Source organism: Dreissena polymorpha, chromosome 14 (assembly GCF_020536995.1).
Source record: "Dreissena polymorpha isolate Duluth1 chromosome 14, UMN_Dpol_1.0, whole genome shotgun sequence".
Classification (NCBI taxonomy): domain Eukaryota; kingdom Metazoa; phylum Mollusca; class Bivalvia; order Myida; family Dreissenidae; genus Dreissena; species Dreissena polymorpha.
Window position 1 is genome coordinate 26,316,257 of NC_068368.1, and position 18,007 is coordinate 26,334,263.

Sequence of the window (18,007 nt, forward strand, 5' to 3'; positions counted from 1 at the left end):
GGATTACCCGCCCCTGAATACTCTCGCGCTCCTCCAAAACGGTACTGAAGAAATAAACATGGACCTATATATGTGTGTATAGGTCCCTACGCAAAACAAGGAAGCGAAACGGGTTTATCAAATATATTTGAGGATTTAAAGAGTGTCTGTTATTGATCTGACAACCACATAATAGTTCGTGTTTTTTTTATTAATATAAATTACGTAATTAGTAGAAATAAGGTTCATCTGCATTCGTTTAAGAGTAATAACACACAGCATGGACATGGACCTATTTGTGTAGGTCCCTGACATGAATAAGGTCTTGATTGTCATTTAACATTTTATTTAAAGGTGACGCGTGATATCTAAATTTTGGTATCAACACATTTGCAGACATGTGATGTCACGGGCAAACCCATAAACGCTTTTAATCCACACTTGGAACATCGCCTCCCATTGAGCGAATTCGTTCGCGCCTTTATCGCTGATGTATGTTCCTGTCATTTATAATCCGTAATTAAAGAAAAATAAATCACTTATTTTGTGCGTGTTTTCTTTAGCGTAAATTTAGACTGTTTTACGAACATTTAATAAAGACATATCCGGTACGTTCAGGAAATCTAGAGAACACAATTGGAACTATTTAAGTTTATTTAAGGCTTATTATTTTTCATGTTGAACATTTCAATCGTGAATTAAGATGTTATTAAGAAAATTTAATAATATTTCAGGCAAAATGTAAAACGTTATTTAAATAATCATATAAGAAAGTTGTAGACAAAAGCTGATATGTCCTTTTCAATAAAAAAGTATGACATATCCTGGCATTTTACACAGTTTTGCAAGCGAATAACTCCGATACTTGTTCATTTAAATCACAAAATTCATTTCCGGCTGGTTATTTTTGTATTAGCTTGAGAGCGATTTTTAAATAAAAGATTGCTAAAAACCACTTTAGTTTTAGACTAAACTAGATACATTATTTTAATTTAAAAAAAATCTCTACCTGAAAATCTTACAGAGTTTCGATAACAAAGATTTACGAAACAATTTTAGAATCACAAACTTCATTTCGGCTATAGATTTGTATATTACCTTTAAAATGACACAAGGGAAATATTAATAGCGAAATGGTAACTGTTTAGACAAACAAAGAGATGTATTATTCAATTAAAGAAGTCGTCCTAAGTCTTTAATCGTACAACGTTTCTTAATGAATATCTCCGGAAAGTATAGAAAGCACGACATTTAATAAGAAATAATATAGGCTTAAACAAAGGCAAATATCAATTTAATTGTCTACATCGATCTTAAAACTATCTAATTAATATCAAAGATCTATCCAACAAATATGGTCTGAATGGATGTTTCCAATCTTTATATATTGATAGATCTTTGTTAATATCTCCGGCACTATTTACGCTAAAATCACAACGTTTACTTCACACTTTAGATATTTCTATACCTTTATAATTATGCTTGAATAATTTTATTTCATAAAGAAATAATTAAATTTTATACAAAGGCATTACTGAAAGGTATGCTTAAAAATGCCAACTCGGCCTTAAACATTACGTGTTGTCACTGAATATTGTTGCAGAGACACATATTTTATGAATCTATCGTGTATATTTTTAATTTAAATTATATTGATTTACGATGTGATACATATCGACACTTGGTTTCATGTTTCACTTGTTTTCAATCCTAATGTGCGAAGTCATAAAGTACTGTTTATTGGAATAAAGCGGGTGAACACTATGATAACGTTGTTATCTGTCAAATTCTTCAGTACCGTTTTCAATCGCGGGTTACGTAATAGCCAATATGGCGGCGCCCATATTATCGATTCTGGGATTGTCTATGCGAGCTAATGAATATTGACTGCCTTGCTGATTAAGTTGTCAGATAGTCGACAGCAACTTCGCAAACTGGCGTTTGACAATTAAGATTATTCGATTAATTCCAAAGTGTACAGGTCACCATTAATGGTGTTATCGGTCGTTGTAAAAAAGAGATAAATAGCATGGTTTCCGTTATATTACAATTACTATAAACCATAATCACAAGGAGTGAAAACTTATACAATTATATAAACCTCATTAAATGAAGTCATCCATTCACTAAATAAGTTGACTTGTTTTTCTAAAACAATGCTAACAACATCAATTCACATATGAATAATATTTTAATAAACCAGCAATTTATTGTCTGGCAAATTCAGTCACTGAATTTGCCAGACAATTTGTATTACTTAATTTGCTCATTTAACCATATAAACCATTATAACTCGTGATTGGCATTTATGGTTTCATAAAATTAGAAGACACTTGTGAAATATACTTAAATGCTTGTTTTATCACGAAATTAATATTTAAAAAATACCTGAACGTTTATCAAAATCACATGCTGGGTCACTCTAAATCATAAATGTTAGATAAGCCTTGATAACACTCCAGGAGATACATTTTCAACTGTTAAATATGAATTTAAATCTTGGGTTCAGTAGGTTTCAAAACTCGGTCACTGAGTCAAATTTGCAACAGTTTGGGTTTAATTCAAATATGCATTTCACATAGTAGTTGTAACTAGCCTATGTTCGGAAAATACACAATATTGCTGCATGATACTTTCTCTAGATAGTGCAATAAACGCACGATATTATGACCTCTGTCAGCCAACTAAAAATGTAAACGGCGTAGATGGTGTGCTTTAATAATATTAACTTGAAAGTCAGGGTGGTAAGGTAGTGTAGTATGTTTAGAGACGGTTTTAAATTGTTTGAACTTTGATCCACACCACAATCATAGCGTACTCAATGGTATTTCACGTGAGGCATTAAGCTGAGGTTCATTATACAAGAATCTAGACCGGGCAACTAAAGAGCCAATGTATCTGGAACGGGACGTCATTTTTAACCCCCCCCCCCCATGTATCCCCTGTAATCAATCAATAAACTCTTGTTTTGGTTATGATTTTTAGGGGAATCCCGGTGCAAAGGATAAATATTCATATTCATTTGTAAGTCACTTGTGTGTCAATTCCCGGCTATGGACTGCATCCGGAACACACTAGATGCAGCTTGCTGTCTCATTAAAAGTAACACATACTTTCAAAGCAGGTATGTGGTTACACAAGACTCTTTACGCCGCCGAATGAAAAGAAGGGCTTTATTTATGGTATGTTGGATGAAAGACAAAAACATTAACAAAAATGTTTCTTTGGTGACCCTTTCACAATTTCAGTATCAATATATATATGTGTTGATTTATTGGTATACCCTCACAAACGAAGTTTCAGAAGGGTATATTGGAGTCAATTTGTCAGTATATAGGTCTAAGTGACCGCATAAAAAGTTATACATTTGTTGAGTGAACAGCTTCTACATTTTGAAAGATAATTATTCAAATGTGACATATATCATCACCTTGAACACTATTGATGTTTTAATGAAAATTTTCCACTAATTTCATAGTAATGAGCAACTGAACTCAGGCTGAAATATATACTGTTTGATGAGCAAACTGTTCTACATTTCAAAAACATTGAATTGAAACTTAAAATATGTCATCATCCATAAACTTATCTCATGCATTGATTTATTTATTCCGCATTATTGTGCCCTTTAACTAAATTATGAGCTAGGCTGTCATACTAAATGATGTGTTTTATGGATTTAACTAATAATACATTTGACTTTTTTATAGTTGATAAATTAGATACAATACAATCACAACTGAAGGCCATAAAGCATTTACTCTTCTTGAAAAATACATTTTCAACATACTAAACAGTGAACAATATGTATAAAATCTGACATGACTCTGTGCCTAATTGTTCGGCCATATGTTATGTGATTAAAACTTAATTGTCATCAAATGAATAAACTGAAATTATATTGTGTATGGGAGATAAAAAATCAAATACGCTAAGTATAAAATCTTAAAACAACAACAACAAACAACACACATGTGTGCACGTTTTCAGCAAGATTACAATAAGAAAATAATTAACATTACAGTAAAGTCTATTTGAGCCGCGCTCTGGAAAAAATAAGGCTTTATGCATGTGCTTACATATTCGTCCCAGATCAGCCTGTACAGTCCGCTGAGGGTGGATCAAGAAATACACTTTTACACATACACTGTTTTTTGTTCAAAAGAGACTTCCTTAAACGAAAAATACCTTTAAACGGCAAGTGTCTTCAATGATGAGCCTGTGCGAACTGAAAAGGCTTTTCTGGGATGGCAATTTAAGCACATGCATTAAGCCCCGTTTTCCCAGAGCGAGTCTCAAAGCTATGTGTGTATTATTTTTGCTATACACACAAAATAACACAATCAATACCATTATTCTCAACATTCCAGCTAACACCAAAAATTACTTGCTTTTAATAAAACACATGCTGATGATAACATGGATTTCTCCACTGAACATTCATTTAGAGTTTCATTATTTCTTTCGTTAAATTCCTTTTTTTATGATATAATGTTCATATTTATAAGCATTTATACATTTACAAGAGATACATGAAAAAGTTGTATTACTATAAGAAGCATTTGTGAAAATGAGGCTTAATTCATAAACGTAAGTTATCGTCCTATATTAGCCTGTGACTACGATTTTAGCATCCACTCCACCTCCCAGTTCCTCATTTGCATATTCATCTCGTTTCGGTCCTTGCTGCGTTCTATGCTTCGCTTTTTACGGTCCATCGGGATCTTGGTCATTGTGTAGGGCGTGGTCACGAGTCGACTCCACGTGGGACACACCCCCGAGACCCACTGCTCCACCTTCCGTTGTAATGTGATGATGACGTCATCTTCGTCAGTTTCCGAATCGATGTGAAACGTCACGAGTGACACGTTTGTGTTGTACATCAACAGAATCTACAATAATATAACAGTCTATAAGGCTGATTAAATGCAGGAAACCTTATCATTTGTTAAAACAAACAACACACATCAAGTTAATGAACTGCGCTTCTTCAATACCTGCACTACTAAATTACCATTAAGGTCACAAACTAGCACTTAGTAGTAGGACACTATTGAGTTTGTTTTAAATAGGGCAATGATGGGTAACACGTGTAGACAATTCAAGAATTTTAATAAATCTATGCTGACTAACAAAAAAGTAAACCAGAAGCTCTACTTAAAATATGTATTCAGTTAAATGTGTTACTAAGCTCGTTGTATAGAGAAGTTTACATTGTTAATCTTTTTAAGATGTGAAAACTTGAAACTTGGTAAGATGAATCATTCGGATTTGTCCTCCTTTCTATTGTATGTATAGTATCTGCGGGTTGTTTTCGTGTTAGCCCAATCAAAAATAAGTACTCCATAGTTCCCAAATCGAGTCTACAACTGGGTGGCAACTTCGTGCTTACCTGTATGGTATTGCTAAGCGAGTTAAAGTCCTTGGCTGACTCCAGGCTTACATGCATGGTATTGCTAAGCGAGTTAACGTACTTGGCTGACTCCAGGCTTACCTGTATGGTATTTCTAAGCGAGTAAGCGTCCTCGGCTGACTCTATGCTTACCTGTATGGTATTTCTAAGCGAGTTAACGTCCTTGGCTGACTCCAGATAGATGTCCACATTGCCCACGGCTCTCCAGGCCAGCTCCTGTTCCACGATCTCGAGAAGCGGGCTCGGATTGTCCGCCCCTCCGAAGATCAGTTCGTCCGCATTTTCGTGCTTGTACGTGGCGGTCGTGAGTGGTACTGAAAAATCAAAATCGTGGTACATCGACTGTTTCCGGAATCCTCCGTAAGATAGATGCAATTCATCGTCTGCTGATCCAGAGTGTGAAAAGCATTGAATACAGTGAGGTTATTTGAGCCTCCTTTTGGGAAAATGGGCTTAATGTATGTGCGCCACGTGTCATCCCAGATAAGCATGCTCAGTCCTTCACAAACATGTACTCTTGGAGACTTTTGAAACGCAACATGTATTCAAATCAATATAGCTCCCTTATTTTAGAACGGATTTTGTAGAAATTTGAACTCATACTTATTCTACACATATCTAATACTTCATGTAAATTTAATTGAAATTCATTTAAAATATAAAATATAACAAATAAAAAAAGTCGCTGTAAAAGTAAAATTCTCAAAATCGTACATCGTAAAATTATAACGTGAAAAGTTACACGTCTTAATGACCGGCCGGCTTACAACATTGCGCTTATGAATATTCATACGAGCCATGTTGTGTTTCTTATTAATGTTATGTTTCCCTGGTGTAAAACACACCGAGAATGATGACATTGAAATTAAATTTGAATTATATAGCTACGTTTATGCAAAAGCGCCCGCTTGTCCCGGATGAATGATTTGTCGTTGTCTTGCACAGAATATAGTCAAATGTTCACATATGCGATTTTATATCTAAATCTTTACTCATTACTGAGATATTTAAGTTTGAAAAGAGTTGCGTTAGAAAAGTCTCCAAGTGTATTAAACCACGTTTTCCAGAGCGAGACTCAAATCCAGTCGGCATGCACCAACAACTCAACAGTGGGAGCGTTCTTACACAGCAAGGCGTAGATCTGGGTGTTCTCGATGCACACCCTGCCGTCATGACAGGCGAGCGAGTGGACACTGGACTGGTGGTTGTCCGTATTGAAGATGGACACCTTGTCCAGTAGCGACTGGAACGGGACACTCGCTCGGGCCAGGTACTTCAGGATCATCTTCGTGCACTTTACAACCTTCTCCTTCCAAACGCTTCCTGGAAATCGTGGAAAGAAACTCATAACTTTAAGTATCCTAAAAATTATTTAAAACGTTAAGCAGAGACAGCAATTATAATGCAATGTTGTACATTTGTCTGGTAAATGACACCGCAAAACCTGTTAGACACTTGCAAATCTGACATAACTTAAAATTATGACAAACATTTTGGCAAGTTAAAACACAATCTTTGACATGACAACGTCAAGACAACAGACACAATCCTGTATAATTTATGTGGTTATTGAGTTAATGCCGGACACATTTACGTGCATTACTGTGCTTGATATGGCGTAAACAAGTTTCGCGGATTTTGAACAACAAAAGTAACAACAATAAATACGTATAACCACCATGTGTATGTTCTAACAAATTGTATTTTCTGCCCAGCAAAAAAAGCGCGGAACCATTCAGACAATGTTAAATGTTGCATATGCAATATATATTTACTAAGTATTTAATAAATAATTATTTTGTTATAGTAACCTTATTTTGTTTTGTTATGTTGCGAACATGACCATTTCAAGTACAAATAGATTTTGACTGTTCACATACGTTCATGATAATATAAATTTACATTCCGCCGCTGAGAAAATGTTAATAATTGGGAACAAGAATGCATTAAATTAATCTATATATACATATTTTTAAGCTGCAAAATCACGAATTTAATTATACCACCTTCGCGTTAATTCGCACGCGCACACTCGCACAAACAGAACCCCTACATAATCCCTACCAGCGCTCGGGCATCCTCCGCATGTGTCGACGACGCACGCCTCGATTTCCGGCATTATGTCAGGACGCGGTAGTTTCCCGGTGCCCGCGGCTGACGTCAGACGTCGTTGGAGAATGACGCTGACGTTATAACGTGACTCGTTCGTTTCCACGCAGAATGAATTGTCGGTTTTCCAGCAGTGTCTGACGTTGATGATATTTATGTAAGACATTAGAGAGTTAGTTGCTCAGTTGTAAGGCTATATTAAATAACAGCGTCTTAAGTTTCAATTAAAAAATATTGCAATAATTATATTTGCTGTCAATTAATGTGTACTTGAACTCTTATTAAATTGATACAACATAAGTCTTGTGGAATTTACAAATGAAGCCATCCAAATTTAAAATATCACACCATATTGGACCAAACACTTACCCTTCTTGATCGAGGTCAAAGTTGAAGTAGAAATATTCGCGCCCCAGTGCTGGGGTGTTACAGATGACGGGGTCGGGTCGGGCAGTGACCACAGATCCGCCTAGTATTCAAGAAAAATGACGATTTTTAATTTAAGCCTCTTCCTTTGAAACAGGGCATAATGCATGTGCGTAAAGTGTCGTCCCAGATTATCATGTGCAATCCCTACAGGATAATCTGGGACGACACTTTACGCCTGACATGGATTTTCGCTAAAAAGTGACTTCATTTGATAGTTAAATACCATAGCAAAGGAAATTGTCGTCCATGATTTGCCTGTGCAAACAACACAGGATAATCTGTAACGATTATTTGCACAAATGCATTAAGTCTGTTTTTTTCCAGAGCGCTGCTAAATTAAATATACTTAATAATTGATTACTAAATCTTCAATTTTATTAAATGTCGGACCGGAAGGATCACGTATTAGAATTATTGACTTCAAACTTGAGGGTTGCCGATTCGTATTCCTGACCGCCAATATAATGCGCGCGGTTATTGGCATTGACATTACAAAAAAATGAAATTTATTAAATAAGACATTGTACCACATACCCTGTGCAATCATGTCCTGTATGAGTTTTAATCGATTAAAGAGTGGAGTGTTGCCGCTGTCCCAAACCTCCACAACCAAAGCGTTCTCATCGGCAATCGGTCGGACATCTAAGTAGAGTCTATCGGCCTTGCAACCGATCTCGATTCCAATTTGCTGCGTGCGCACGCTCTTCGCGATCCGGATGAGGGAAATGGCCAACCGGAACAGGTTATCCTCAGAGGCTACGTCATTGGGCTTTAACTCTACGGCCTGTCCCATTTCGAATCTGAAACCGTCAAATGTTTATTTGATTTGCATAGACAAAAACACAATACGATAATAATCTGATCATAGTGCAAACTGGGAATGTCTTTAGATAAATAGCATTGATCTATCCCGCGTGTTTATTGTGACCTCCACATAAATGTGATATGAGTTAGTTGGAAACGTTAGCGTGATGGACGCTTTGTTGTCGAAGACAAAATATTTATCTTGTTTATTTCAGACATATATGTTTCATATCAAGTTAACCCAATAACCCGGTTTAGAGAGATGCTTTACTGCTAGCAATGTGCCACAAAACAAAGCAATTTGTTTCATAGAATATTAAAATCCTCGCCGCTATTAATAGTTTGTATAAAGACGTGTGCATCTTACATATCAGATATTTCCATGCGCCATGTTCATCATCGACACTTTCAAATGCCATGCATTTACATTTTACTGCTTGAGTTGTATTGTAAGAAATTATTTAAGCAACTAATTCAACCTCACCGCATCTGCTCCTTTTCGTGACGAGTAGCTATGTTGTCGAGATTGACAGATCTTGGCCTGTAACCGGAGCCGGTAATGCCGTAGAAACCGCCCTTAAAGTCATCGTAACTGAGGTCTAGAAGATACACCAACATCGTGTCGAGACGAATGTATCTTTTACCGGGACTGACGAACGCGTTCAGTTTGAAATGTTCTGACACATCGCCGCTTGAGGTCGATACATCGAATAGCAGAGGTTTTCTCGATTCATTTCTTAAACTTTCGGGATAATCGTATTCGTCCTCTTCACCGAGTGGGAGGGGAACGGAAATCAAGTTTGCGGTCGGAAACTGGGCCAGATTTGTCTGAATTCCATCCTGTACCTTGACGCACACGTTTATGACGTCATTCGAAACGTGTATGACGTAATCGAATCCTGCCAGGATTGCGTATTGAGTGAACACTTGCGAAGAGAGACTCCCGCCTGCTTTCAGCGTGATTTGGGCAGCCCTGTAATTAATCGTAGTCGCCAACTATTTCATCAATGTTTTCATTATTATGGGAGAAACCTGTTTTTCAATTGTAATAGTTATTGCTCTTACATCTCTTAACCAGCACTTCTTTTATTTTATGTTTGGTACGGTTAATGAACTAGTTTTAAGAGAGCCGCCGACCGTTCAATTTTTCAGTTTGTGTTAATAGAAAGGGACACAACTTCAACAACACTAATAGAATAATTAGATCGCGCATTACCTCCCTTCCATAAATTGCTTATCTTTTACATTTGTAAAATTCATCGTTAATGCCTCCTTGACGACAACTGAAAAATATATAAAGTAATATTCGAATAAATGTGAATGTCTTACGAACAGTGAGTTGCACGACATTTAAATTTAGAATAAAATTATTTTGTCTGTTTTTTATTTTGTAAAGACTCTAAGGAAATGTAAACGATTAAGTATGTCACAACTAAACAATGTATAAAAAACAAAGCCTCACTGCAATATGTATCATGTTTTAACACAATAAACGCCGAAATGTTTGAAACAAAGTAATGGCTGTTAAATAAACAATTAAACAACACAAAAATAAGTTTATAATTTTACAGCGCTGCATAATAAAGTACACGGGTAGTTCTCACGTGCATTGCCAAAACACAATATCAAATCAGAATAGAATAACGTGTTGCACACACCTCTTTCAGACGACGGAAGAATCTTGGTCAGTCGCTGGAGCCTGGCCGCGAGACGCATGTGCATAGTGCGGGTACCACACCAGTTCCAGTGGTCGTCAATGTCGCCCGAGTGCAGGGTGCAATCCCCATGACAACGCCTCGTTTCCACGCCACACCACGCTCCCGTGTCGCCCTCTGGCTCGAAGTCGACGTCGCTCAGTGGATACTCGATGAGTCTGGTATGAAATGTCATATTTGAGCCTCGCTTTAAAAAAACGGGTTTAATGCATATCCGGAAAGTGTCGCACAGGTTCCAGATAAGCCTGTGCAGTTCGCAAAGGCTATCAGGGACGACACTTTCCGCTTTTATGAAAGACTTTGTCTGAAGGAAGTCTCATCTCAACGAAAATCGAGTACATATAAGCAAACATACAGAAACATACAGAAATTGCGAAACGTTTCATCCCTGATTAAGCCGTGCAGAATGCACAGGCTACTCAGGGACGACAATTTACGCACATTCATTTAGCCCCGTTTTCCAAGAGCGGCGCTCACTTTAACAAGCTAGGTAAGGGTTAGGGAAATATTGAGGGTCTAAAAAGATACAAGGTGCTGATAAGTTATTGGCACAGTCAGAATTAAAATGCTCATACATTGGCAGTAAAACAATCGAATATTATTCATATGTTTTAAAGATCAGCAAAATATGCAGTTGTTATGGCAACATTCGACTAAATGTTTCTATATAAGCATACAAAATCTGAAATAATTTTTGCTTGGTTAATAAGGTGATTTAACAACTATAAATGTGCTCATCGTCTTCAAGAAATTTCATAATGATCGTAACAGACTTGCATTTGCACTTAATAGAGATTTCCATAACTCTGCCGGTACAAACCCATATTTGATAACGAAACATATCACGCACAAATGTTTGTTTCCTTTTACTATCTCCAGAAATTGGTTCGGAGGGTCTGCTAAACGTTTGCCATTTATTTTTTGTAACTTAGGGTAGTCAGTATTATTTCCCGCTTTAGTAAGTATTCAATGACAGAAAGGATTGAATTCTCTTATATTCTTTATATGTAACAGGTTTCGAAGAAAATACTATCAACTTGAGCTAATATCATCGTGATCTCAATTCGGAATAAACAAAATATATAATAAAATATAGTAATAAACGCCTTTGAACGCAGTATGAATTATTTTTTAATGAGCAAATCAGGCGCTTTCCGTCTAAATCGTTCGGTGTCGTCCTGGGACACACTTCCGGTGAACGCCCCACACGCGACGTCCATGGTCGACCCCTGCGGGTACTGACCGCCAACCGGAAGTGGTAACACCGAGGTCAGGTTTACAGACGGCGATTTCAAAACCGCGTCCCCTATGTGCATAAGAACACAGAATCAGTAAAAAAAAATATGCACATTGATTACATTACCTTTTAAACTATATGCACTGCATTTTACCCATTCAACTATGCAAATGGCATATATACTGGTATACGATAAGGTGTACAAAAACAATGTTTCGAACGATTGATTTTCTTGAACGTTCCTAAAGTGAAAAATACAGTAACCTAGCGGATTGACCGCACTAGAAGGCCCTTTTTGCATTTTTATTTTGCTTAATATAGTTTTACCTAGTTTTTCTAGCAGCTCTTTCACCATTGTATGCTCCACGTGTCCCGATCTGCGCGTGCGCGAAAGCAGCGACCGCTTACGGCGATCACTTTTTGGTTTCCTCTCTACGCATGCGCTAACCTTCGCGTCTTCTCTCGCAACGTACGCAAAATTCGCGCACACGGCAAGCTCGCTATGTCGCCTCTGTACATAGTCATCGGTTTCCAGCGCCGCCGGGGAGAATGCGTTGGCCTTCGTGATGGACATTTCTGCCCCCCGACCTTCATAGAACACTGATTCGTTTTCATGACGACCGTTCGGGAAATCGGACGTGTCTTCATCGAATGCCTCTTGTATTACAAGCTTTCCTGTGAACAAAAACAGCAACACAACATCGGTTGATGAATATTCTTGAGGGTCTGTATACAAGAAGCAATGTTCACCTGTTTCAGTTCTGCATTAGGGAAGTTCCATATAGCTCTAACCATGGTAAAGTGCATGTGCGTGCTTGAGTCCGTTTGTCCGATTGTGTTCGGGCTGTTACTTCATAATTCGTCATGAAAATTGAAGTATATTTCTATAATCGTTCACCATGCGGATAAGGCTAGTAGAATGTGAGATACATTTCAAATTCTCAGACATTATCTTAATCTTTCATCGGACAAATTGTAAAAATGACTTGGCAAGTGTTACCATGTTGTAACGACGTATTGTGTGGACGCCCTCTTTCTATGGACATGAAACTAGTTGTTATAAGACTTTCAAAGAATGATACAGTTTCTTTATACTTTACCTTAAATCAGTTCTCGTTGACTGAAGACCCCTGGAATAAGCTTAATAATTTCAATATGTAACGTACGTATTGACTACAAGTCAGTACTCATCTCAACTATGGATTATAATGACCAATCTTTGTCAGTAATGTTGTCAACATCGCGACGATAAATATTTTTACGTCAGCATTATGGCAAAACAACTGAGAAAACTAAATAAAAGCTCAATTCGCCGCATACTGCAAAATCATTTTCTTTCGTCGGCATAAAAGTTCGAGGCTGGAAAAAAAAACTTTATTTCATGGACATGTATATTCGTGGATATCTGATTTTGGAAAACAGAAAGGAATTTGCGTCGGTCATTTCCGATGCGTTTCTGTTAAATTCGTTGATCGACCAACCCAATAATTCAACGAAAATTCATGCCTCACAAAAAATGACAAATTCACAGTATTTAAAAGCACATTAACACTCAACATCAACAAATGTTTCGTACAATATTTCAAAAATCAAGTAAACACTTAAAAATTTCCTTATAGCATTAGTCAATTTTTTAATGCCAGGTGTTGTCTGGTAAAATATATTTAATTTAGATTATAAATGCTCTTTTTTATTTTTTGCTGTTATATAGTTTTGCTTTACAATATGTTCCATGTGAATTTCCGGCTACGATATTAGAACATTTACTAGCGAATGCGATATTGTCTTATGGCAGCGTCAGAAGCACGACGTAGATTTCACGAAGCCAGTCTTACGAAATATTTTTAGAGTATTTATATTACTTAAAATCGCACTCACTGTCTGGCCATTCTGCTTCTATAAATTTCGCAAGTCGCGACACAGACGCTGCCAATTCTGTTGAGACAATACGATCCGCGCATGCGTCATTGACAGTATCTGAAACCACGTTATCCCTGCAGTCCACGCAAGCGCGACCGGGGTGTCCGCACCACGTTGCGTTTCTTTCCTCGGCGGAAAATAGAACGTAGTTGCCCCAGAGTTGATAGAGACTGCAAGCAAAAAAGGCGCAATACTTTTAAATAAAAAATACAGGCGAAAATAAACTTTGAAATATACAATAGTAATCTACAATGAGCATTTCGACGCTGTTTCTTCTCGGTTTAGACTCTTTCTAGAACATACAATATTCCCTCCTATGACGCATGCAAATTTATTTTCTAACATGGGAATATTTGAAAAAAAACGTTAAGAAAAACTATGAACAAAGACAAACATGTGTGTTTGATACGACCAGGAAGAGCGATTAATGCGTTTAGACTTTGTACTGAGAGGTCACGTAATGGAGCTCCGTGTTAGGCATCTTGCTTAGATATTCGCTGTCTGTAACTATTGTTACATGATTGCATTACATAAATAAATCTCGAAATAAAGTCAATATTCATTGTAAACGTCTTAATGAGAACGACTTATCGGTTAATCAAGGGCATTACCTTGAGAACTCGATGTCGTTTCGAGTCAGATTCTTGCTCGGGTACCCACAAGCGGTATTCATACTGACGTCATTATTCTTTGTGTAGTTCTCCGCGTGACAATCAGCGTGGCACTTGAAGGATAACTTCGCCTCCATAACGTTTATCTTGCGTGACAGACTGTCCATCACTTTGACGTTCCTTGAAACAACATCAAATCATTGAAAGCATCGAATTAGCTGTTTAAAGGGACAATGCCCGATCTCATACGGAAATGCTTCCGAATAGTTGAGCCTCGTTCTGGGAAAACTGGGCTTAATTCGTGTGTTTAAAGTGTCATCCTATATTAGCCTGTAAAATCCGCAAAAGCTTATCAGGGACGACAATTGCGCTTTTATTTTTATTTTGATTTTAAAGGAACTCTCTTCTGAGCAAAAATCCAGTTAAGGCGAAAAGTGATTCCCAGTTTTGCGAAAACGAGGTTCATTTTATGTATTTGTTACAACTGACATGAAACACTATTATTAATTTAATAAGAATGATTGACAGCATTACGATATTATGCCTATGTGATTAAAACTATAACAAAAACTATACAAAGTACGGAGAAACAAAACATACACGTTAATATTCCGAAAGTTCTTATAATAAAAGGTTCATAACAAAAAAATTAGACCATACCAGCAATACATATACTAGTAAGCCGTGCCCTGAAAAAAAACGGGGGTTAATTTATGTGCGTAAAGTGTCGTCCGAGAGTAGCCTCTGCAGTGCGCACATGCTAATTAGGTACGACACTACGCCTAGCCTGGATTTTCGGTAAGAAGAGACTTCTTTAAAAAACAATGTAAAGTGCCATCCCTGATTTGCCTGTGCGAGCTGCACAGTCATATCTGCGACAACACTTTACGCACATGCATTAACCAAATGTTTTCCGAGAGCGAGACTGATTTTTTTGCGTACCAAATATGAATCCCGAAGGCATCCACGGAGAAATCTGTCTCCGCTACAGTGACGTTGGTATCGACGTAAACGTGAACGCGGTTGCAGCGTTTTACCGTATCGCCCGTAGAGACGGCGTTGATCGTAGGGCGTGTACTGAAAACAAATTAAAGTCTATATTCCACCAAATCCAATAAATTTTCTTTTAATTTGATGCTTAAAAATGATTATTTTTGTATGTTTGCCATTCTGGACAATATAATTCTCCATTGGGAGCGCCGCTATCTCATTACATGTATTTTTAAAGGAAGCTAATACATATGTTTTTATAAACATCAATTCAGAGAAGTCGCCCTTGGAAAAATTGCCTTTAATTGGGGGTCACAATGGGGAAACCAAAGATATCTAAACATAATTCCGATAAAACAATGACATTTATCGATAATTTTCACTGTTATTTTTCACTGTTTGAAATAGTAAAATATCAGTTTTAATTCACTGATATTTCTCTATAAACCATCGGAAAGCATAACATAAAAGTTTTTATTAATTGTATAACAATGAAAATAATACTATTTTCAAAATTGGTGTTTATTTTATATCGTGCAAAAAGTGCTTGTTGAAATCAAAGAACACTTCGGCCTAAAGGAGGGTGAGATATTGTATCACTAAATATATATCGCTTTTTCTTTAAACAATATGCATAGAGAGTAAAGCGAATAAATTAATGCGCTTACGTCTAGGGAAAAATCATTGTAAACTGTTAATTCAAAATGGGCCGTGCTCTGCGAAAAGGGGGTTTAATGCATGTGCGTAAAGTGTCGTCCATGATTACCCCGTGCAGTCCGCACAGGGTAATCATGACGAAAATTTCCGCCTTAACTGGATGTGCTAAGAAGAGACTATCTTTAAACGAAAAATAAAATAAAGGCGGAAAGTGTGGTCCCTGATCAATCTGAGACGAAACTTTACGCACATGCATTAAATCCCCTTTTCACAAAGCACGGCTCAAATATAAAGAAATTCAAGAAACGACATGATGGAACATTCTTCACTTTCACACAATAATTAGGACAACTTTCATAGGGATTAAAAAACAACAACAACATATACAATCTTATTTGTACTTGTGGCCCCAGTTTCATGTCGATATCCTTCTGCGCCCAGGAGATGTACGGCGTGATAGTCATGTTCTGGTAGAAGGCGAACGTGGCGTTGAATGTCCGGTTGGCGTCCACGCTCTGGTCAGTAGTGGTCACTGTCCAGTTGTACACCGTTACGTCATTCTTAGTCGGCTTGCCCTCCACGAAACTTTGAGCTGGAAACGCGATTGTAATATAAGCCTCGTTATGGGAAAACTGGGCTTAATACATGTGCTTAAATTTTCGTCCAAACACAGGCTCATCTGGGGCAACACTTTCAGCCTTAACTGGAAATTTTGCAACGAAAAGACTGACTTTAATAGAAAAATACAATAAAAGCGAAAAGTGTCTTGCTTTTTAGCCTGGAAGACGCGGAAGACTCTTCTACGTATTTCAGTATTAAGCAACAGTCGTATTTATTCGAAAAGATTAGCTCGAGAAACGTTCATATACACAAACACAGTATATGAAACGTTTTTCGACTAATTCCACATAAGTTACTCATTCCTTGGTATGAGGTTCACTTAAACATTGTGAAAACACAAACAAACTCTCATGATGCAATAACTTTATATCGTTCGGCGCTAAAATATAATACAAAACAAAACACGAATGCTTACAGATAACTTACCTTCCTTGCAACTCCACATTTCCCTTGTAGTTTGTGGCGTGTTTAGTTACAGCCTTGAGCGCGATATTGGCCTGGGTCGACGCGTTCACGGTAAGCATTATGGGCGAAAACGTCTGGAACGTCGCTAACGGAACTTCGAATATCGGCGTAGAATGGTTCACAAGTAAAACGCCGGTCTTTGTCAGGGAAATTTCTTGGTCAGTTGTGATGCTAAAGAAAAAACTGTATTTTGAGGCATGTTATTATGTGCCACCACGACGGAACAACAATGGCTACGATTTCACTACCATCATCATCATCATCATTATGACGTTATTATCATAAACAGAATCAGCATCATCATCATCAGCAGCAGCAACAGCATCGTCATCATCATCATCATCATCATTATCATCATCATCATCATCATCATCATCATCATCGATGTCATCATCATCAATGTTATCATTATCATAATTGTCATCATCAATGTCATCATCATCATCGTCGTCGTAATATTCACCATCCTTTTGCTAAGTATTATAATAACCAGTATCATCATTAACGTCACTCCATTACCATGACTTAATCATCGTCATCTTTATGAATAGTACATCATTCTCGTAAAATTCTAAATAACGGTCTACGACAATGCCGTGTCAGCATTTTTATCACCACAATCATCATCAACAACAGCAAAGCATCATACTTATCGTCGAATTGATAAAATCAGTATGTTTACATTCTCAACATTTGAGCCGCATTCTGGGAATACGGGGGGTAATGAATGAGCGTAAAGTGTCATTCCAGGTTAACATGTGCATTCAGGGACAACACTTTCCGCTTTTATGGAATTTCGCGTTTAAACGAAAATTCAGTGTATGCGGAAACTGTCGTCCTTATATGCCTGTGAGGACTGCACAGACTAACCTGGGACGACACTTTACGCACATGCATTAGGCGCAGTGTTTACAGAACGCCGCTCATATATTTATTTGTCATGTGTAATATGTGGAATGATGGGCATATTGCCTTTTTTCCTGATTAAAGCATATCTATCTACTCAAGTATGTTCGACAATGTTAGATCCCTAATGCCCTCATGACCTACGTGTACT

General features: G+C 37.2%; 1 protein-coding gene across 1 annotated transcript; it reads right to left on the minus strand.

Annotated features, from left to right (window-relative positions):
• Positions 1-2,157: 2,157 nt before the first annotated feature.
• On the minus strand, positions 2,158-17,066 carry LOC127857239 (uncharacterized). Its single transcript, XM_052393656.1, has 16 exons — positions 16,912-17,066; positions 16,252-16,456; positions 15,160-15,294; positions 14,218-14,397; positions 13,565-13,776; positions 12,014-12,361; positions 11,580-11,755; positions 10,393-10,720; positions 9,951-10,017; positions 9,219-9,707; positions 8,465-8,730; positions 7,871-7,970; positions 7,457-7,638; positions 6,518-6,715; positions 5,525-5,706; positions 2,158-4,871 (listed from the first exon to the last, which is right to left on the minus strand). The coding sequence occupies exons 1-16, from the start codon at positions 16,928-16,930 to the stop codon at positions 4,599-4,601; spliced, it is 3,360 nt and encodes a 1,119-aa protein (XP_052249616.1). The 5' UTR covers positions 16,931-17,066; the 3' UTR covers positions 2,158-4,598.
• Between the last annotated feature and the right edge of the window lie 941 nt (positions 17,067-18,007).

Bases quoted from the DNA above. Each gene is read 5' to 3' on its own strand.
- LOC127857239 (XM_052393656.1), bottom strand. The intron at 15,295-16,251 runs GTATATGTTGTT...ATTTGTTTTCAG, and splicing joins CCACAAGTACAAATAAGATT to TACACGCCCTACGATCAACG. The intron at 14,398-15,159 runs GTACGCAAAAAA...TGTTGTTTCAAG, and splicing joins GCCTTCGGGATTCATATTTG to GAACGTCAAAGTGATGGACA.